The 24,331-nt window shown below is 41.2% G+C and overlaps 1 protein-coding gene across 1 annotated transcript in view; it reads right to left on the bottom strand.

Moving 5' to 3' along the window:
• Nucleotides 1-22,691, bottom strand: part of galr1b (galanin receptor 1b) — a gene marked incomplete at both ends in the record, with an annotated part of 31,029 nt that extends 8,338 nt beyond the window's left edge. The window contains 2 exons of the mRNA XM_080730106.1: nucleotides 20,369-20,434; nucleotides 22,017-22,691. Coding sequence (XP_080586232.1) covers nucleotides 20,369-20,434; nucleotides 22,017-22,691 — 741 coding nt within the window. The remainder of the gene's footprint in view (nucleotides 1-20,368; nucleotides 20,435-22,016) is intronic.
• Between the last annotated feature and the right edge of the window lie 1,640 nt (nucleotides 22,692-24,331).

The following is a 24,331-nucleotide window of genomic DNA, read 5'->3' on the forward strand; positions in this document are numbered from 1 at the left end:
GTCTATTCTGGCTTTGGTATAGGCTGCATCGCATGCAGGCACCATGGCAGGCACAGTGCCACAGACACGACGAGTCTCGCCTTGAGATGGGATTTATGGCTCTTTTAAGTGAGCCAGATCTCTGGGATCCGTTCCTTTCAAAGAGCCGTTCAAAAGACTGGCTCATTCGAAGGAACGGCTCCCTACTGTGAACCGAATCCTATCGTTCATTTCAAAGAGCCGTTCAAACGACTCGATTCGTTCACGAACGTCCCACCTCTACTCTACCCGCTCCGTGTCAAACACTGAAACGAACAGAATCGATTACACTGACCTACACAAACCCCCGGGAATAATTTAGAAGCACTTTATCAGAAAATATAGTCTAACAAGTAACACTTGTGTAGCCTACTGTATGTTAATCTGACTTTAGTATAGGCTATTGTTTTCTTCCTGGACGTGCGTTTGTGGCAGCTTATTTAACATGGGATTTTGACAGCTGGCTTCTCCTTTTCTTAACGGAACGCCGTTCCGGCCCCGAATGTTTTAACGGAACGGGGGTTCCGGCCGTTCCGGCTCACTTTCACCACTGGTCATAATTATGTCAAATTGACCGGCTTCATTGGGAATCGTGTGCGTGCTTTCTGTTGAGACAAGTTGTATCGTTTAATTGATATTAATTTATTAGTGAATGAATTTCCACCATTGACTTATATATCCATATCCATATGGAGCTATATTCATCTAGATCTAAGTGATGATCCAGTCGTCTCCATGTATGGCTATCCAGGGTGTGATGAGGTCAGTGTTGTGATCTTCATACATGGAGATCCAGGTGATGATAGCAGTCAGCTCCATATATGGAGAGTGGCGCAACCAGGGGCGTCACTAGCAATTCTGGGCCCCTAGGCCAGAAATCTGTATGGGCCCCCCCATGCAAGCGGAGAACCGGCCAACCGGGAACACTTTGTTACTGTTTGAATGACATGTCTCACAATGATACGGTAGCCGTGATCGCCTCAGCAATCATGTTCACCTTATTTGTCAAATTGTAACACCATTTACCATTTTTGTCTACTTTTAGTTTTACTCTTGTAGCCTAAGCAGGATATAAACAAACATGTAGTGTCTGGTGTAACAATTTGACAATGCTAGCTCTTGAAACAAAGTCCAGGAATTTTAACTTGATCTAACCATGATCACTACACATAATCATCCATTACATGCACACTCAGATACAGCTACTGTATTATTAATACAGTATAATCCACAACAGTCCCATGAAATAAAAAGTGCAGACCACCATCATCACCAGCAAGTGAATGAGACACCAGAACTCTGACTTGAGCCCAGCCTCCCATGCAAGCCAATATAAAACAGTATAACAATAAAACACTACATTGTATTTTTAGTAGCAGCTTAAATATGTGCAGGTGTTGTGCAGAATATACAATCACTAATCAATAGCAGCAGTGCTCAAGCAAATGCACATGAGGAGTGAAGCATATAGGCTATACATAGGAAGTAGAATAGCAGAAAAAATAAGCAGTATAGGACTATTCAGATTGGGTGAAGTATGAACATGATTACCCTACATGCAAAAATGAGTCTGCATGCAATCAGAACTTTGGCTAGTTAGCTAAACTATGGAAAACAAGGGTTGGATATAATGATCTGAGAATACATCTACTGTATAACAGGCTAGATCATATAAGGCTATATGAGAATGGCATAACAGGACATTCTTGTGTGTACTGTGTCTGTGTGTATGCACATACATTGTTTTAACAGCAAAGTCAGTCAGTGTGTTTAATCTACAGCAAGATCCTGTGAACATTTTGGGAGTTCACAAAACAATAATAGCCTACTGTGACTGACTGAAACAAAAATATTGTGATGCCTAGATTGTTATTTTTGTATGACAATCATATGACTACTAGATAGATGATGGGATATTATACAATTATTGTTATTACTAGGGACATCCAGCAGTTTGTCTTGTTTCTCCAGCAGAGTTTCTAGTGTCTCCATCTATCTCTCTGGAAGAGGTTGCACATGAACTCTGCAGCGGCCGCACTGAGGCGCTCAAACACAAACACTCTGACATTAATCCTCCCACTACTTGACACTATTACCATACTTTAGATAACTAGTCATTGTTGCAACAAACCAAACCATTTTTCACTTTGATTTGGGAACCTACATACATTCATAACATGATGCGATTGTGATCAACTGATCATGTCACTAGTTTGGGAGTGCTTCCTTCCAGAACTTAGCAAACAGGTGTTTCGTTCGAAACACTTGCGTTTGTGCTTAAAACGTTATCCATGCTTATTGCTTAATGGTGTTGGATAAAGAAGGAAGAAGGAAGAGGGGAGAAGATTTTCTGTTGCATGCTTACCCACAGACATCAGCTGCTTCCTTGAGTGTAAACAGTCAAGCTCTCCTCTCAGTTCACAGTAATGAAACATGCTGCTCTATGTCACATTACGTCTTTTTTTCTCTCTCTCCCTGTCTCTGTTCAATGCGTGTTGTGTGTGGAAGAAGCCGGGGGAGGGTGGAGCGAACAGAACCTGAAAGTTGATCTTATGTTTGCAGTCTTTTTTTTTTTTTTTTTCTCCCTCTCCCTGTCTCTGTTCAAAGCATGCTGTTGTGTGCTGAAGAAGCTGCTTTACAGTCAGGACCGGGGGAGCTAAGCTACTATAGGTCTCAAAACAACGTGAAAGCAGGAGAAACCATTTTAGCTTTGTAAGGGGTGAGTATATAATATAGGGACCCTCAATTATTTAAATTGTATCGCTCATTGGTTTTATTCCAGCAGTAATTTTAAGTTTTTAGACACAAATGATAAACATCATAATAATAATTATTATTATTGGGGGAAAAAGAGTTTTAATCCAGACTTTTCGAGGGCCTCTGGCACCTTGGGCCCCCTTACCTCAGTCTAACTTTCCTACCCCTAGCTACGCCACTGGGCGCAACCCACAACTTGCGTCGGCTCAACCACACTTGCAAAATTGCAAATTTTTTAAAATTAAACTTCTCCCAATGTTTTTGATGTCTGACATCATATACCACATGAGACTGACAGAGTATGTCCATATATAGACCACATGAGAATGACACAGTGTATGTCCATATATGGGCATTCCAAATCCATTGACTTGAATGGGGAAAATTCTAATGGTTTAGGACATGTACAGGTCTCAGAACGGAATTCATTTGCAAGTGTGACTCGCGTCACAGAAACCACACTTGCAATTTACAATTGCATCTTTCTAGTTTTGTGCTGTTCCCGAACTTGCACAGAACTTGACCTTGCCTTTTGCTATTAAACCTATTGGGCAATAAAACCTGCACTGTATTCTGTGTATTTATATTCATTTATTATAAAAGCCATTTTTATTATCCCCGCCAGGCCGGAACACCTGTCCATCTGTCTTTCCGTCGGTCTATGAGCAGCTCCTAGTCACTAGCCTACAGCTGTGCCTACCCTGGGTTACTCATCCCAACCTACACTCATCTCCTTCTCTTTCAATAAATAATTAGTGTGGTTGCCCAACAGGGCAACACATTATAGTCCTATGGAAACTTTATTTTTTTACGAGGGTAACTTTTCCGCTGCCATTGGAAATTGACAGACAGACAGACAGACTTCTGTCCGGGATAGGGAATCAATAGAGAATCAATGGGAGTGGGTAATCAGTAGGGAATCAATGGGAGTGGGAATCAATAGGGTATATGCACATACGCCATTTTGTTCTACTTCCGGGTGTCTTTCGGCTTCCTTCACAAGCCTTCATTAATATCATCGGTAACACCTGTGAAGGAAATCGAAAGACCCCCGGAAGTAGAACAAAATGGTGTATGGGCATATACCCTATTGGCCGAGCTTCACATGACAGTTAGTTACTGCAGAATATAGTCACGAACCGTCAGCAACCACACTTGTAATTTCCAATTGCATCTTTTCTAGTTTAATCTTAAGTAGAGATGTGGTTGCTCTATACACATACCGTACATACATGCATGCATGCATGCATGCATACATACATACATACATACATACATACATACATACATACATACCGGTACATACGTAGGCTATACAGTACATAAATACTATAGACATAGCCCAGCCTTCTTTAAGGGAAATTCTACACACTCTTCAGCAAGAGTGTAAAATTACCCCCGAAAGATATATTAGGCCCTGTTTGTTTGTTTTCTTCTTCTTTTTATTTTTACAGTAGAGACTGAAGAGAGGAAGCTGGGAGCAGAGAGGAGGAAGGTCTCCGGCCGGATTGGAACCAGGGACACTCCTTCAGACAGGAGGTCCTGCTGTGATGCCGGCAAGTGAAATAAAAGGGAAACTTGTTTATTGTTTATTCTTTGTCTGCATTGTTTTAAACACATGAAGCCTAGCTTCCCTATTCTGGGCAGATACAAGCTCCCAACGCAACTCGTGTGGTAGTAGATCTGCAATTAACGGCAACGAGATTTGGCGTAGAGGGGAAGAGGAAGGGGACCAAAGATCTAATATAGTGTAGATTCTTTGGGGGAAAATATATATGATTTAAGTGGTTAACTGTTCATGGATTAGGTGTAACTATGTCTTTTAAATGTCTCTGATTGACATTTCATCGCTACAAATTTCACCTTTAGGAGAAATAAAACTGAAGGATAATACTGTATAACGTATTATTATTATTATTATTACCCTTATTATTATTATTATTATTATTATTATATTGGAAGCGAGTATGAAGCCAGTCGGACCCATATATTATGGGCATATCTGTCGGATTGGAGCCAGAAAGAAATGGCAGAAAGTTGGGCATGTTTAGGCATTTAGCAGACGCTCCAGAGTGATTTACAATAAGCAAGGTAATACATCAATACATCAACATCAATACATCAAGTGCATAGAAATGTAATCTAAGAAAAACATAGGTATATGGTCTACCGTAGCACATGGTAGACTGGTGCCACGGTAGGTGCTATGGGCTAAGGTGGAGTCTGAAGAGGTGAGTCTTCAGACCACGGCTGAAGCTACAGAGTGAGTCTGCTATTCTTATTGCAACGGAGAGTTTATTCCACAGTTTGGGGGCCAGGTGGGCGAAGAGTCTAGGACGAGTGGATCGTTGTCCTGGGTTTTTTAGCTTGGGTTGTGTCAGCTTGTGCTGTGTTAGCTGATCTGAGTGACCGGGTGGGGTTGTAGCCCGGATCGATCAGACCTTGAAGATATCGAGGTGCCATACCTTTGGCTGCTTTGAAGGCCAGCATCAGTGTTTGTACTCTGTGGGGGCAGCAACCGGGAGCCAGTGGAGGGAGGGAACATGTTGAGCTCAAAGTATAGGACTCAAGTATGTACTCATTGTACTGTATGTTTAGATATGTCACAATTTAGCTTACCTGGAGAGGTATCAATAATGAAATTATTAATTAATGAACACAAACTGGAGTGTAAACTTTGCCCGCACCAGCATCTCTTGTTTTGAATATACCTGATTTATGATTTTGTTTCTTTTTTTTACCTTGACCTTGATCTTTGTGAAATATCAGGGCCAAGATAAAAAATAAAATATCCTTTGGATCAGAAAGATCAAAGATTTTTTGATCTTACTGATCCAAAGGGTAATAATGTCCTCTGTAATACATTTAATAATGTCACTGCAAGAGTATTATATTGTGATAAAACTGCAAACTTTGCATGTGCTTGCCAGACACAATCTTTATCTTGTTGAGTAAACAGGACATATTTCTAACTCCTGTCTCTCTAAACGAAATGAAATCAAATGAACTAAGAGCTCTGTTAGGCTGTCATCTAAGCTATCTAAGCTACTGGTGCTTTAGCCTTCAAGTCCAGAGACAAGGCTGATATCCTGCCTATTTATGTCCTCCTTGTTTGTTTATTCTTTTTTGGTTATTTTTGTTCTGTTTTTTATTTTGCTTCTGTTTATAGTTTTTATGTGTTCTGCACAAGTTTGAATTGAATTGAAACATTTTAATAATGGTCAAAAGTAAAGCCAATTGAAACATTTTAATAATGGTCAAAAGTAAAGCCAATGTATAAAGTTTGAATTGAATTGAAACATTTTAATAATGGTCAAAAGTAAAGCCAATGTATAAAGGATATTTCCTGTAGAGGCTTGATGTTTCACACTGCAGTAGAAGTGCTGAAGAGGAGAGTTATTAGGGACAAAACAAATAAGAAATTCACTGGACATGATAATGATTAGGAGCTGATTGAGATATTTATATTCTGTAGGATGGGACTATTTGGATAGGATAGGCTTTATTGTCTCCGCCAGGCCGAAATGCCTTCTTTTCTTTCTTTTTTTTTCTTCTTTTTATTTTGCCCAAACATCACGCAAATCGGTACACTATATAGTCATTAAAGAAAAGGGTCTTTCAGATTTTTCATATTCCTTCCTGATTGGCTGAAGTTTTCAAGAGTGGCTAATGTTTAACAAAATGCCGCAAATCATGAACGCAGCATCCAATTGCTGAAACTTTGCACGCACATTCACATTATGTTGAGTAAAGATTTAACATTGCCCACCAGGAGGAGCGCCACCACAATGCAGATTTTAGGGGAAAAAAAAAAAATATATATATATATATATTTTTTTTTTTTTTACTCATATACAAATTTCATCCAAACATCATGGAAATCTGTACACATATATCTCTATAGTCAAGTGATCAAGATGGATCCATCAAATGTATATATTCCGAGTAGAAGGATGATGTTATTTTAAACTGACTGTCTATTCTAATGCATGTCCATGGAACAATTCATTTTGATTCTCTATTATGCGTTACGTCACTGAGCAGTAGGGGTGGGAGGGTATGAAGGGGTTGTTTTTATGTCATAAATTATTTTGTTTTGTATTTTATTTAGTCTGTTTTCTGCTCTTTTTTTCTCTCTCTTTTTCTTTTTTCTTCCTTAATTATGCTGAAACAGAAAATTGTTAATCTGATAACATGTCCATTCTGTTGTTGATAATCTGTTGGCAATAAAACTTATTTGACAAAAATGTATATATCCTGATATCCTGACCTGTGCTCCGAGGAGCACTTTTTCTAGTTGTCTCAGAATTTTGTCATGGGCACAATATAATAACTCCAGAACTACCCAGACAGCCAACAAATTGCATACTGCCCTGCACTGGGCGACACTCATTGAAGAGTTGTCACAGGACTTGTCATTTGTGGCAAACCATAATGTAACATTGTTCGTTTGGCATGTTCCAGTGTTCCATCATCTTGATATCTGTGACATTTTCCATTTATTATTCTTAGCCACAGCCGTGTGGACCTTCACAGGGACGTACATTGCTAAAACCGTCTGTGTTAAAACTAGGGGCTAGTCCCAGTTGTCCTACGCCCAGTTGTCCTACGTCCCAGTTGTCCTACTGTGTCCCAGTTGTCCTACTGTAGCCTGGCTGTATGGGCTAGTCCGCGAACAGACTGTAAAGCAAGCGATCTTCATCCCATTCATGCGTTTATCATGCGCTTGCCCAGGCCTTACGGCCTGGGCATAAATATAACGATTGCATTCACCACGGCTTCGTAACTCGCGCAGCGCTCCGCCGGCCGCGCGGCCCTGGCCCGCTCTTCGCGGGCACTCGCGCCTGCGGCGCTCGGGCGCGAAGAGCAGGACCAAGGTTTGCTGGCCTTCGCGCCGCTTGCAATGTCGTGGACAATAATTACAGCAGTAGGACGGCGAATTTTCGGCGAGAGCTGTACACTACTTGAGTAGCTGTACGAATGCTGAGGTGGGGGGTACGCTACATGTAGCTACTGGCTGTAGGACAACTGGGACACAGTAGGACAACTGGGACGTAGGACAACTGGGCGTAGGACGTTTGGTTAGTGGAACCGATGACAAAGTACAGTGCAGGTACGTTCTTTAGAAAGGTCTTAAAACCAATTGGCCGTTAGGACTTAGGACTAGTTGATGGAACTGTCCCCTTTTCTTAATTTTGACCTTTAACTTCAAAGTGACTTTGACTTTTTGATCAAAATGTAATTGTCTCTTTGTTGCTGCCTAACAATCATTCCCACAGACAGCTCATCCAATTTCTTGATCATGAAAATGCATCCGTTCTCGATTTATTTCATTCAGAGTTACAAAGAACGATTACAATGTCCTGCCACTCATTGCTGCAGGCAGGGTAATAAATTAAGGGGTTAATTCCACCAGAACGAGGTATCAATTTGCTTCCCAAACTGAGAACAGATCTTCCTCTCTGACTCATTAGCTGTGTCTGTGAAGGCTGATGTTGGAGACCGGAAAACTCCCATTACAGAGGCTACTTACAACGCAGCCTGGAAATGCAGTGAGGCAGTGTTTTGCAAAACATTTTATTTTTTTGACTGTACTCCTACAGATTTTGTCCAAACATCACGAAAATAGTCATCTCTATAGTCATTAAACAAAACCGGACTTTCAGATTTTCCCCATTACATCCTGTTTGGCTAAGAGAATGTAAATAAAGGTTGAATGAATGAATGAGTGTTCAGAGACCTACAGTGTACAGAGTGTATTGTTTCTATCAGGCAAACATTATGTAAGATTTGGGGTACCCTGTGTACCAGGGACGTGCTGGGCCCCTGATTCAGCCCGGGAAAAAGAGTTGGAGAGGCCCTCATTTTTTTATTTTTTTTTAAAGTTATATTTTGTCGTTGTCGGGTGGAAACCTTATATGTCCAAAACCGTTTGTTTTGTATTTATCATTTTAAAAATGATTTAAACTAGTGAAAACAGCCGATCTACAAGCACACAGTGCGAGGCGTTGTGTGCTTGTAGATCTGCTTTTTTCACTACTTTTGTGCAACGGCCTTGTATGATGAAGCAGGGCTTTGCGAAAAAATTTACACATTTGAAACTTGGAGATACAAGGTTTCTGCCCGACAGTGACGATTTACATTGTTGGCCGCCCAGCCGCCAAAATGGAACGAAGGCCGACATTTTATTTTTAATTTTTCCTAATGGCCGGCCTGGACCGGCCGGGAATGAACCGGCCGTTCGGGAGTTGTCCCGCTTTTCCCAATGGTCAGCACGTCCCTGCTGTGTACATTCTCATCACCTAGTTATTTTTTGTTAAACACACCTAGGTTAGGTGTGAGTGGCACACACTGTATTTTTGTTTGTGTAGTAGGTTTTGTTTAATTGTGTGTAGAGTAAGTAATTTTCATTGTTGTTCAGTAGTTAGTAGGGTTTTTTGGTTTATGGTATTTTGATTTGGCACTCAACAGTCCTTTGTTCAGACACTTGTTAAAAAATACTGGATTAATTTTATCCATCAGTTTAATCATTCTTTCCACTGGATATATGTTATTGCCCCTTAACCCCTTAGACCACCAGTTAGGGACGTAACAGACACAACAGTGATATTAAAACTGATTTATAACATTAAGTAACCACTTTAGGCACACAGCCAGTCTTTCACTGGACCTACTGTAGTATATGAGTGACAGGTTGCAAATTTAATGCTACAGTTTTACATTGTAGGCAGGACGTATATAGCACACATGGGCAACATACGGCCCGGGGGCCGGACCCGGCCCTTTGACCATCAATCCAGCCCTCGAAGTCCTTAAAGACACAAAATAATCGCCTAAAAGCCTACATCTTAAAAGACAGCATTATGTTCTTTAGGGAAATTCATTTAACTCAACTCCAATTAATTATTAGTAATTGATATGTATAGTACACACCTGCATTTTCCTTATTTTAAAATGTTTTTCAAAATAAAAAATCTGATTCGTCATAGTCAGTCAATAAGGCATAAGACGCTACGCAAAATAGGGGATATGTTTCATAATATGAGTGATATAGTACAGATGTGGGGGTAAACAATAAAAATAAATGTTTACCCTATTGCAAAGTAGTCTGTCGTGTCTATCAAATTCAAGCAGTTTTAACATCATTCAGCACTATGTGTTTCAAGTTTCAATTATAGTCCAATGTGTGGCCCTTGACTCACTTTATCGAAGTCAGTATGGCCCTCTGAAAAAGAAAAGAAAAATGCTGCCAACCCTGCCATATAGTCTACTGTGAATCTGCATATTTCTTGAGAAAAAGGATAAGGGATAAGAAGTAGTTCAGGCCTGGAATTTCATCATTATAGGGAAAATGCCATCTTTTGTGTTGGACATAAAGGCCAAATGCCAGAGCTCTCTAGACAGGGCTGGCCAAGTCAAAGTGGAAGACAGAGACTGCATGGACTGCACACCAGCAAGGCCTGGTGAGAGGTGAGTCACACTCCTCACCACTGACACTAACAAACTCTTAAATGTTAGGTGCAACTTGATATGAAATATCCCTACAACTCACGAGTTATAGCCTACATGTACCTGCTGTCTGTGACAGAGGGAATTTGGGACTTTTGATGCTTGCAAGACTGTGTTTAGAATATAATTTATAATTGTCCGTATACAAAACAGACATTGGCGTTGTGCGTGTCTGTTTTGTATCTGTGATGAAGTGAAGGACATTTGGACCCCATATACTGCAGTAAATTACATATCACATTTTTGAGCTTGTAGATCTGCAATTTCAGCTATTTTAATATTTATTTTATTATTTTTTTAAAAGAGGGGCAAGGTTAATACACGGTTAACACAATTCTTTTTACATTATTAAATAGTAGTATACATATCAAACATATCAGTCTGTATTTCCCAAAAGGAAATGCTGATATTTATATTTAATTCGGTCTGACCAGAAGCAGAGATAAAAATGAGCACAGCCCTCTAGTTGAGATTGATTGAGAAACACTAACAAGGTCTTTGTGTGGAATATTATAATTATATAATGACTACATTTGATCACAGAGGCGTTCGGTACACAAAGTCTTGTTCATTAAGGCCCTACATACACATAATTCAATTCAATTCAATTTTATTAAAGTGTCAAATCATAACAAGTTATCTCAAGACACTTTACAAAGGCTAAAGAGCCGTGAGAGAGTGAGGAGGAGAGAGAGTGAGACAAGGGAGAGACAAGGGAAAAGGGGGGGGGGGGAGGGAGGGAGAGACAAGGGGCCCTGCATGCGTATGTGCAAGAACGAACGAAGCAACGAACGAACGAAGCAACGAACGAACGCACACACACACACAGGCGCTGCATGCGCATGCGTGTGTAGGGGGAGGGGAAGGGGAGGGGTGGGGGGAGGGAAAGGGGGGAGGTAAGGGGAGGGGGGTGGGGGGAAGGAGAGAGAGAACCCGAGCAGAACCTGTACCCGTGAGGTACCCCCTCGAGAGAACCCGAGCGGATACCTCACACAGGTCTGAGGCCCCCACCCTGAGCAAGCAATCATACATACGTATACATACATACATACATACATACATACATATACATATACATATACATAATACATATAATTGTTTTCATGCCATCTAAATATTTATTCAAGTGGTTTTGTTCCCTCTGCAGCTCACAATACTAAAAACTAGCTCGCTAAGTCTGTGCAACCTTGTGTAGCGGTTGGTGTTAGCATTAGCGTTACACATTTTAACCTTAGCATTTATTGCATTAGCTTTAACATTATCGTTTTTAGCATTAACCAGTTTAGAATTTGTATTAACATTAGCTTTAGCATTTTTGGCATTTTAATTCGCATTTTAGCATTAGCATTATTAGCATTAGCATAATTTTAGCATTCATTAGCATTTGTTAAATATTAGCTTTAACATTTGTTAGCATTAGCATTTGTTAACATTAGCATTAGCATTACCATTTTTAACATTAGCTTTTTTAGCATTAGCATTTGTTATTATTAACATTTTTTTAGTATTAGCATTTTTACCATTAGCTTTTTTTAGCTTTAGCATTAGCGGGAGTAGCGGTTAGCATTATTGGTTAGCCATTGGGGCTGTGGTACCACCCACCAAGTTTGAGACTGGTCGTGTTGGGAGTTATGGACAAATAAAGCTTCGGCCAATCAGAAGAGGGGGTAGGGCTAAGTTAAACCAATTAAGGTTAAGAACTCTTAATCAAGTCATATGACACCACCCACATGTCTGTAGGCCTACGACAAACGGTTCATGAGATATAGAGGCACTTCCTGTTTTGCGAAAGGCACTTCCTGTTTGGCGAAGGAAGCACCAATTAAGGTTAAGGACTCTTAATCAAGTCATATGACACCACCCAGGCGTCTGTACGACAAACGGTTCATGAGATATATGTGGAGCATCACTCACACACAGTCACCAGCCAACACAGAGAGGAGGTTGAATGAACTGAAAGCTGCGCTCCCCAAATCAACAGGTTTGGGGATATTTTGGGAACTGAATGATTATATGAAACAGGCAGGTGCAGTCTCAATGTTGATAAACAAGAAATCTGTCTATATATCTTGCTGGCTGGTGTCAGTGGCCACTGTGTGTGTGCCATTTGGCTTTTTGATTTGACTCCACACTGTCCACAGCATGTGGAGAGGGGACCAGAGGGGAAGGGAAAGTGTAGTTCTTGATTGTGTTATGTTTAGCTAAAAAGAATATGTGGAAACCCGATAATAACACCAACAAAACGGATAAAACTAGCACGCGCGTGCATGAGCCCCCCCCCCCCCCCTGGACCCGTACACACCCTATTACATGGCCAACAATTGGCTGAGGGGCATTGAGTAGCCTACCCTAAGACATAACCCACATCTGGCCTCACTCCAAGACCCTTGGCCAGACCTTTACAACACGTACTGTACACGACAAGGTAGAGCAGGAAATCAAGGTTGCGAGGACCAAGGCATGTCCAATGCTTCATCTTCTGAATGACCATCTATTCTGGACTGGTTTCAGACCAGAGGAAATAGCAGCCATCTGTGGTTTGCGTCATCACGTAGGCCAATTAGCATGCATACAACATGCATGCTGGAAAAAGATTATGGATTGTGTTTCTGTAGACCTGCATGCTTAAAGTGAAACTTAATGTGAAAACCATCGCTTTTTATGCTCATTTGGTATGTGAAATGGACCTTGAGTCTGAAATAAAGACTGAATTGAATTGTCCTGTGAGAAGCTTTGATTAAAAGACTCAAGGGATGATGATCATGATGTTTGGAAAAACATCATGCATCAAACATCACCTCCCACACTGTTTGATGTTGGGCGAAATTACCAGTAATGCATAGTGTTGAGCGCAGCACACTCACTGCTCTTGAAGGTAATGAAAAGTGATCGTTTAATTGGTCTTAATTACATTCACATGCAATACACCAACTAACAATTTATTCAGCCAATCCAGCCCATCTCACCACTTATGTTAACCCTCTCAATCATGACAGTTTTCCAGTATTTTCAGCGCTCCCGGCATCATCTTATCTCACTTCTCTGTAATAATACCATAAATATAATTTCATATCATATCAAACATTATAGTCAGCATACCTACTTTTCAGTCTGATGTCTATGTGGAGGTGCACTAGCCATGGTTCTTTTGTGCACAGATATACTCCTAGGTCTCCTCAGCTGTGGTTTTTACTAAACTAAACTACCAAACTATTGCAGCAACCATATTTGGTCTCTGAGTCTTGTCCATGTTTAATGTGTGGAGTTAGTTCCTTATATTTATAGCCTACTTCCATAAACCAGATGGACCTTGCCACTCGCACTGATTATTTAGCTGCCATATAACGGGTCAGCCCTCAAGGTTATAAAAGCTGGGTGTTTTCAGAGGCACTCATTCCCAGCAGACCAACGAGACAGTCATCTGGGGCTCCGACTCTACCCATTACTAACCCTATCTCTAACCCTAACCCAAACCCTAACTGCACTCATAAGTGGCGTTTCCATAAAGTCACTTTTTGCGCATTAACGGCTTATTCGCAAAATGTTTTATGGAAACACTTCAAAATGCGAATAAACTTTCATTATCCGCAAAAAAGATTATCCGCTTGGAGGAGGAGGATTTTGAGCCTTTATCGAATAAACTAAATGCGCTTAAGTGAATGGAAACGGGTCAGACAATAAATGCGAATAAAATATGACGTTCTGGTCCATATCGTCCTCCTATAACACGTTCCCCCGCCGCTTAATTAACGTCAGCAGCTCGCATCTGCGACGCTGCAGGATGCAGTCTGCCCGGAGGACTCAACCGGGCGGCGGGGCGGCCGCCTCGGCTCGCGGGCTCGGGCGCCCCGGCCTCGGTCGCTTGCTCTGTGCTCCCGCCGGCCGCACTTTCTCCGCGGCGGTGCGTCGCGACCGGCTCTGGGTCGGGATGCGTCATGCGTGTGCAACGAGTCACAGCGAGTCACAGCAGCGCTCTCACGTCTCTCGGTCTGAAAAAAATCTGACCCATCCCAGCTCTGTGCACTGTGTGCAAGCCCGCGGGAAGTGTTTACAGCATGTCGGTTAGACGGACCCAGGCAGGATCTCCCAAGAATCGCATTTCACCAGTTTAATGGAAATGGGCTAAATTCGCTTTGTCCTAATACGCATTTCTGATAATTCGCTTCCCTAATTCGATTATGTTTATGGAAACATGGCTATAGTCACGTAGTCAGAGTAATGAGACGTTGGACATTCGTATTCCTCCCCCGATATGCCCATGTATGTGCATACTGACTTCAGGGAACGAAGGGAGCTCCATATAATATGGCTACCAGTAAGACTCCCTAATCGGGAGATAAGCGACCGTTGGTCGCTTATCTCCTGTCACACTGCTGACATCAGTATGACATCAAACCGTACACAAGCTTAGGCTGTTACATCAAACACAATCATTTGATTGGACTATGCAAGGTAAAACATTGTGAAATAAACGTTTGGTAATCATGAGTGCACATCAAATATTAATCGTATGTTGAGGGGCCTCTAATAGAGCACACCTCGAAAATCAATTTAACTTCTGCCCATAGTAGCTGAGGCCAAACTGGTCAAAAATCATCAATTAGGTGCACTTGGTGAAGAGTTTCTGATTTTTGGTATGGTGTTAGGTATGGGTATAAGGTTTTCAAAAACCATCGCAAACAAGTTGGGCTCGCCCCCTAGTGGTCCGTTTGCAATGAATCAAATATTAGATATGTCAGTATAAGGTTCAAACCCCAAATAATTATGAAAGAGATTTTTCAATGGATTCTGTTACTATCGGGTATGATAAACAACATACTAAAAACTCTGGAAAAAATAACTACCGGAAAGGCACCATTTTCAAGATGGCGTCCGCGATGGCTGCTGGGAGCTGAAAATGCCTATAAACTGGGTTTTAATGTGTAAAAATTCATAATAAATCTGCACTTGGTGAAGAGTTTTACATTTTTGTTATGGTGTTAGGTATGGGTAAAAGGTTTTCAAAAACCATCGCAAACAAGTTGGGCTCGCCCCCTAGTGGTCTGTTTGCAATGAATTCAATAGTAGATCTGTCAGTATTGAAACCCCAAATAATTGATAAAAGAGATTTATCTGTTACTATTGGGTATGATAAACAACATACTAAAAGTTTAGGAGAAAATAACTACCGGAAAGGCATCATTTTCAAGCTGGCGTCCACGATGGCTGCCAGGAGCTAAAAATGCCTATTTAATGTGTAAAAATTCATATAAAATATGCACTTGGTAACTAGCTTTTACATTTTGGCATGGTGTTAGGTATGGGTATAAGGTTTTCAAAAACATCATTTAATCATTATTAATTGATGATAAATATTGCGTGCAGGCGAGCATAATTGCATGTAAACTTACAAGCAAAGGCTCTTCAAAGCACACGTGAGTAAAAGGTTAGAGGAGATCTGTACACTTTGAGACACTCAACCAAACTGATCAGAGGTTCAGGTGTGCTGGACATCAATTGAGCTGATCTTCCACACCTGAACAGGCTTAACACAGGCCTAGTTACAGCAAGTGCCTGTTGTGTGACAGGCAAAAGTAACAGCTTAGAGTAACAGCAGTGTGACAGGCAAGACAGCGTGAAGACAACTGCTGCAGGTTTTCACACTAAACTGCTCCCTGAGGTCGCAATAATTATTATTGGTTGTGGTAGTGGTACCAATAATTTAGCTGTGTTATTCTTAAATCCTGTGTTGTCAGGAGTGTCACAGAAGGAGAAAATGCAATTGAAAGTTGAAACAAAATAAGTTAAGAACCAACCAGTCTGCTTGAAAAGTATGCATCTGTATAACAGCAGCCAGTGATGGCCAACCATTAACTAGTAACTGTATTTGGTATTTGACAGTGACCTATTTGACAGTGCAGAGATATAATTGCCTTCCTTTGATGCATTAGCGAGTGGCTGTCAAGTACTATCATCAGCTGGACACAGACACACACACCTTCCTGCCTACTCTAAAAGTGACTGGAGTCTGTCTCATTTCTCTCCAAAAGCCCTTGAATATTATTAAGTATTACTGTGATTACGGTAAGCTTACATTTCATATCGCATGATACACCATACCTGTAACTTTCACTACCCTAAATAAAACAGTAAGATTAAACGATATACTGCTGCCGTAAAGCGGAGATTCTGGGGTTCAAGCCAGCATGGGCTGAAGTTGAAAGCTCTTAGGGTCTAGACCTTTTCCAAACACTACAGTATTAAAGATAAACAATAGGTTTTATGACCAGAGATGCTGACACCTTTATTGTAGGCCAGAATTTCCAACGTTCACACTAGAGTATCATTGCCATGAAACTTCAGTGCATCCATGCTCCCTATAGGGGATGAACTATAATGATTTTGGTGAACCCATGACCTTTTGAAAGGTTGTCTTTTGGGGGTATTTTATTTGTATACATTTTTTTGCTTTATTAGATAGTAGAAAGAAGGGGGACAAGAAACCAAGGTCAGATAGAAGGGGGACATGCAACATCCCTTTAATGTTTAGCCAGGATGACATTTGGAAATTTTGGCTCGGTTCAACCAATCTGTTGTAACTGGTGTAATTGCATATCCGAGGCCTTCTTTGAAGGGGTACTGATTTATATTGAATTCATAAAAGTGACAATATTCATAGGTAGGAGTTTACACATGCAAGCCAGAAAGAGGTCTACTCTGACATGTCCCTAAGTGACACACCTGTGCTGTATTTTAGCTGAGATATGTGTTGCCTATAATGAATAAAAAGTACCTGAAGGACACTTCTGTGAGTGCTGCCATTCTTCTGCTCTTATTGAAATCTCCTAGGATGTGCACCTGGTAAATAGACTATTGGGACTGCGTTCTGCTCTCATTCTTTCTGGTATGTTAATTTTTCTCATAATTTTGTCCTATTCATCGTACAATAAATTCCATAAATGGTGACTTTCTTCTCCCACCTTAAACTCACAAAGAGTGTAGTCAAATGTGTAGTCATTGGCAACAGGGTTTGCCTGTCTATAAAAGAAAAGGCAGCAGAAAGCCCCGGGTGGGGTGGTTGATGGATCAAGTCCCATTCCCAACAGCCGAGCACAGTCAATAAACAGAAATATGAACAGTTTGTTTTAGCACAAATCTTTTCTTCTTATTTGGTCACTCAGAACAAATGTTTGGCTGAAAGAGGATCTAGTCTGGGGAGTCTAGTGCACTTTTGGACACGGTGGCTTGGCTTTGATAACGCCCCTGCTAACATGCCATAAATGTTCCAAGGTCCAAACTGTTGCACTCATTGATAGTAGGCCTATACTTGATCAAAACAACTGATGAGGGCCTGAACGTGTCAAGCTAAGAATAGGCTTCTGCCAAAAGTCCAAGACGTATCCAAAAATATAAAGTACAGATAACAAATGTTTTTACTTAAGTACAGTATTCAAGTAAATGTACTTCATTACTGTCCATCACTGCCATCACTGCCCCAAAATCTCTTACATTCACAGTCTCTCTGAATAAACAGACTTGTTATGAACCCCCAATTATGCTCGAGCAGATTTACGATGGCTGCTAACAACTGACAGGGAAAACAAGGTCAACTCTGCTCACATGTTTCATTAGAAGCACATGACAAGAGCTGAATGTTTGAAAAGCAGCAAAGGCACTTAGACTGTGTTCACACTGCAGGCCTTTTGTTTTTCAAATGCAATATTTGCGATGTTCTGTTATTTTTCGAGTGATCAAATTGCTCAGGCCCTGTATTCATTTTTGGCAACATTGGTTCCTGTGGTAACAACGTACGTAGGTGTGCCTACAGCATGAAAGCTAAATACGCCTTTAGTCTTTATTTTGTGTTTCATCATCGATAATTTTAGATACATTTTATTTATTTATTGTCAAATAAAACAGCAGAACATGTGCATGTCTATTAACAGATCAACAACAGGACTACTGCTCACTGTCTTTTATTTTATATCGGGAACGTTTCGATACAAGAAACTGATGAAGGTCTTTGGACTTCCTTAGAGCTAGAATCGAGTGGAGATTTATCACTCCCAGCCCTCCTGGGTGCACCGCTGGGCGGGCCTTTGCCCGAACGTATAGTCAATCCGGTTGTACGTCACACACTGAGAGTGTGGACTCAGTTTAGGAGAACCTATAACTATGGAGATATCTCCTTGCTGACACCTGTAGCCTCTAACCACTTTTTCGCTCCGTCATTAGTCGACATAACCTTTCGTAACTGGCGCGGAAAAGGCATAAAAAGTTTTAAGAACCTGTTTATAGATGGTGGATTTGCCTCTTTCGAACAATTGGCGAGGAAGTACGGCCTGCCTAGAACGGACGTTTTTAGGTTCTTCCAAGTTAGACACTATGTAGAATCTGTAATACCTGACTTCCCAAACGAACCTAATAACAATCCCATAAATACATTTTTATCTTTCGACCCAACGACGAAAGGCGCTATATCAATCCTGTATGACACCATCTCCAATTTGAGACCCGCGCCGTTAGATAGGATAAGGGCTGACTGGGAAAGGGATCTGGGGCTCACTTTATCGGAAGAAAAGTGGGAATCAATCTTTTCCTCTATACATAAATCTTCCCTCTGTGCCCGTCACTGTTTAATACAATTCAAAATAGTTCATAGGGCACACATTTCTAAAGCTAAACTTGCAAGTATATACCCCGACGTTAGCTCCAGCTGTGATAAATGTAATGGTGAGGCCACACTTATACACCAATACTGGACGTGTCCACGGCTACAGCGGTTCTGGAGTGGCGTATTTGACACCATATCTAACATTTTGGGTCGCGACCTCGACCCGGACCCTCTGCTGGCTCTGTTTGGTACAGTTGGAGGCGAGGGCCTTCCTTTAATAAATACAGAGGGTCGTATGGTTGACTTCGCTTTATTGATCGCTAGACACGCCATTCTGCTCAAGTGGAAGGATGCTGCCCCGCCTGTGCTCAAACAATGGCTCCACGCTGTAATGTCCTGTCTGGAACTCGAGATGCTGAGGTCTCAATTGCTGGCTCTGAAAAGAAATTCTACAAGACTTGGGGCCCTTTTATGATGTTCTACCATAACACTCAAACGGTGTAGTGTGGCGCTTACCTGCCCTGACTAACCCAACACGCAACAAACTTTAATCTTTCTACTCTGCTTCCTTCTTACTTCCTTCCTCCCTTTCTGTAATAATCTTTATTTTAATTTTTGTTTCATTGGAATCTGATGTGGAACCGTCCTGGGGATTGTGGGTGGGGGGAGGGGGGATAGGGGTTGGGGCTTTTCACTCTCTTAATAATGTACATTGATATCTACTGATGATGTATTCACTGTTTGAGATTGTCTACCCGCCTCTGGGTTATTGCTATTTGAAAAATGTAATAAAAAGATTTGAAAAGAAAAGATTTGAAAAGAAACTGATGAAGGTCTTTGTACAACAATTATTAATTGCTAGTGAAAACTATTGTTGAAAAATAAAAAAAAATAGTGTTGTGCTTTCTTCAATACGGAACAACTTGTGGTATTTCTAAGTATATTAATGTTGTATTTATATGAATCTTCAAGTTTGGCTTGAAGATGCATCCTATTCCTCTCACAGTGAAAGAGGAAAACTTGCTCTGTTGTTTGTCCAGGTTTTTGTGTAATCGTTCTACTCATCCATTTTGACGACAACTGTTTTGTCACATTGCAATTGACGAACAAACTCCAAACAAAACCCAATCTGTGCAGTCAACCTGAGACAAGGTCAATCACAATCAAACCAATCTGTGCAGTCAACCTGAGACAAGGTCAATCACAATCAAACCAATCTGTGCAGTCAACCTGAGACAAGGTCAATCACAATCAAAAATCACATTCCAAACAGACAAGAGGATATCCACAAGTTTCCAACGTCCCATCGTGCATTGTGCAGAAGGTGGGCGGCAGTTCCGGCGTCGCAGCCAAGTGCGATCTGCAAGCTCACAACAAGCTTGTATGTCAGCTGTTCTCCGGATGTATCCCACACATAATTCTACAGTAAATCACCGCGGAAACAGGTGGATAGGTGGGGACACTTTGGGGAACACAATACAGAGGACATACCTTTCTTTTTGAGCGCTCTGATTTCTTTGATATTTTCTTCAACTTCTTATGAAGATGGAACAACACCTGGAAGCAGAATAAAAAAACATCTCTGTGAGAAAGACACACACACACACACACACACACACACACACACACACACACACACACACACACACACACACACACACACACACACACACACACACACACACACAACACACACACACACACACACACACACACACACACACACACACACACACACACAGCCCCTTTGGCACATGTGAGGTACTACTGCTAACTGGTTATCAATTATCTGTTTCTCTTTATGTCCATTCTATACAGTATGCACTATATCAGTAATATATATGTATTTATTGACAGTATATATTGTTGTTGTTTCTTAGATAAGCAAATGTGATTAACTGTTTCTGTGGATTTTCTAAATATTGAACAATGAAACGTATTAAGAGCTTGTGACTATATAGGCCTATTGAATCCATTAATTGGGAGACAGGTTAATTTTATACACCATGTGTTGAGCACACAGCTATAAATCATATAATCCAAGCAAAGCAGGGTAGCACTTATTAACTTCAACTAAACACTTGTAAATTATATAATATGCTTGTACCGGTATTAGGCACCCTTGTCCGTATCAAACAATATTGAAGAAAATAAATAAACTAGGCTTGCCAGGCACAATAAAAATGAGTGAAAGAAGATTAGTGCAATTTCAGCTCACCAATAAAGTAATAAATAAATAAAGTTATTCTAGATGAACAGAGGCAAGTGGAAAATGCATAGGCCTACTGATAGACTGGTAACTTATAACTTGATGTTTTCAAGTAAGAAAGGGGAATGCTGCAGTTATAGCCTATACTGTAGTGTAGATGGGCTATTTTCTAAATGAGAAATTAGCATGATTAAATATTAAAATAAATGAAAATTAACACTGGAAATAACTACCCACACTGCATACATGATGACTGAGGTTGGGAGAGAGATAGTGGTGTTGCAGCCAGGACTTTGGGTGCGTTCGGAAATGCGCACTCAATGCACTGGTGTGCCATGTTGCCGTTCGTTTATTCGGTGCACTTGGTGCGTTGTCGTTCGGAAATCCAGTGCGCTATTTTCAAACATTTTGTGCTTTTACTTTTGGCACTTTAAGTACATTTTGATGGCAATACTTTCGTACTTTTACTTGTAACAGAGTATTTCCACATTGCATTATTGATACGTTTACTTATTAAGTACAACATTTGAGTACTTTTCCCACCACTGGTAGTAGTAGTAATGATGATGTGTCAGCTTTGTCGTGCGTTAACAGCCTAGCCTAGATGGAAAGGTAAAGGTTCAAAGTGCTTTACGCACGGGGCGCACTACGACGCGCAACGCCCTTTGGTCATCCTGTGCAATTATTAATGCTTTACTGTCAAAGGAAGTCATGCTATTGTTTCAACGGCTGTCAGATGAACGAATGACTACTATCACTACCTATATTGAAAAAGCTCTCACTTCATGTCAAGGTCAAGGTAAACTTTAATAGTCTGTCCTAATCATCACAAGCCCAAGAAACAAGAAGTATTCTTGTGTATTTAATAAGTGAAAGATCATGAACATGAACTCTAAACAATGAGGTTCGGCATGAAGGATTTTGTCTTACCTTTGAGTAGCAGCATATGATTAAAACCAAAGGTAACAGATAGCCTATGATCAAAATTGTCACTTTATAAATTTGTTTTGAAGGTCCAGTCCACTTTTCCCAACAAAACGTACTGTTTGGAGCTGTGGGGTGGTTGGTTAAAACTTGGTGCTGAGCCACCGGAACAGCAAAAATTAAAGAAAGTGCCCAGATGACACAGACGCCGACCAGGGCATTCCTCCTGCTGCGGATGCTGGGAGACCTTTTGGAGAGCACCACGGCGATATATCTGTCCACAGAGGTGGCCACGAGGGTGAAGATGCTCACAAGCATGCTCACCATGGCAAAATAGTGACCGAATTTACACAACAAGGCTCCAAATATCCACTCTGGTAACGAGTAAATAGTAGCGTGAAAGGGAACACAAAATAGAAGGAATGACAGGTCCGCTATGCTGAGATTTAGGATGAAGATATTTGTGGTGCTTCTGGCGCGCGATCCCGACTTAAACTTCCCGATGACAACCATTACCAGGATGTTTCCAGATACACCCAGCAGGAATATGAGTCCGAAAACAACAGGAACGACCACAGCTTCTGGACCGGCGGAATCCTCCTCCTCCACGCCGCCGGTATCTGTCTGGTTTATATCCAGTATTTCTGACCAGACAGCCGTGTGGTTGCTCCATCGCAGCATGTCTCCTCTCTCTGGCGACGGGTTGTTATACCACTAATACCGCCGGTGTGCGGTGTTACATCGAAGTTGGTGTCGTGACCAATTGAATTCGCTGACTGACTCTCCAGAGGTTGTCCGACTCCGGCACACTGTTTTGGCAGACTGTTATTTTTGGCTCAGTGGTTTTGCGTAGACCTATCCTATTAGCTTACCCATTTCTTTCTTCAAATAGGCTACATTCTATTAGAAAACACATGCACGCACGCACGCACGCGCGCGCGCGCGCGCACACACACACAAGCACGCACGCGCACACACACACACACACACACACACACACACACACACAGTCACACACACACACACACACGCGCAACACACACACACACACACACACACACACACACACACACACACACACACACACACACACACACACACACACACACACACACACACACACACTTTGGTTCCATTTGTAGGCCTACACTCAAAGTTACATGGGTATGGCCCCCATAAAGGAACCTAGAGTGAGTCCCTGAAATCCACTTTGAGCTCTGTTCCAGGAGCAGTGGAGCACAATCAATAACTAAAAGCATTTTTTTTTGAGCGGTGGTAGACCGCTCCATAGCATGGCCGTGTGTGTATCCGTGTATCCGTGTATCCGTGTATGTATGTGTGTATGTAGCCTGAACTACCACTCAGTGACCAGAGAGGGTGCTCTTGAGTCTAGTCTGAGCATCAACTGCAATACTCTCTCTCTCTCTCTCTCTCACACACACACGCGCACACACACACGCACACACACACACGCACACACACACACACACACACACACACAACCACCGCTCAGTTCACACGGGTGTGATTTTACTTTAACCTCAGCAATCGAGACCTTGTCTGGAAATTAGAAAAATTATAACAGGTATTAGTGATTGCTTTATAAACATTCAGGAGACGGGACAGCCAGCCCAAAGCCCGATACAGCAGAGTAGGCCTACAATGATGCTTTCTTAGAGGATTCCCATGGCCAGTAATAAAATAAAGTGCAGAGTGATAGACCTTGTCAAGCAGTTTCAAGGTGGTATGGGACTCCATGTGTGTGTAGCAGAGTAGCTCAACCTGAAGCCCAAAAGCAAATTCATACACGTAGCCTACGTAACTCTTAATGTGGAATTAATGATTAACTCAATCATACATTAATTCATCATACATTTAGCAGGAACTCATCATAAATGTGTGGATCTCACCATAAAGATAGGTATTTTTTTTGTTGTTGAAATAGGTGTTAAATAGGTCTATATCAGAACAGCTGATTGACAGCCAGGCTACACCAGGCTTTTCAATGCCATGTTGGGTGCTTACAGCTAGAGCCCGACAGATATATCGGTCAATTCGATATATCGGTCGTTTTGGAGCAATCGGAAGGGTATCGAACATCGGTGAATTATTCCACCGATATCCGATATATTAATTGTATAATAAATAAATAGATAAAAGACACATATTAATTCAAAAACGAGACAAAACACAGCAGAACCCCCAAATTAAAAGAGTATTATTATCCAACAAGCAATAGAAATTGATAACAAAAATGCAATAATCTGACAATTTTTCCGAGGGGCGAGCAGTCAATTAAATGATCTTAAATGAATAAAAAA

Source organism: Nannobrachium achirus (genome assembly GCF_963921795.1).
Source record: "Nannobrachium achirus genome assembly, chromosome: 7".
Classification (NCBI taxonomy): Eukaryota; Metazoa; Chordata; class Actinopteri; order Myctophiformes; family Myctophidae; genus Nannobrachium; species Nannobrachium achirus.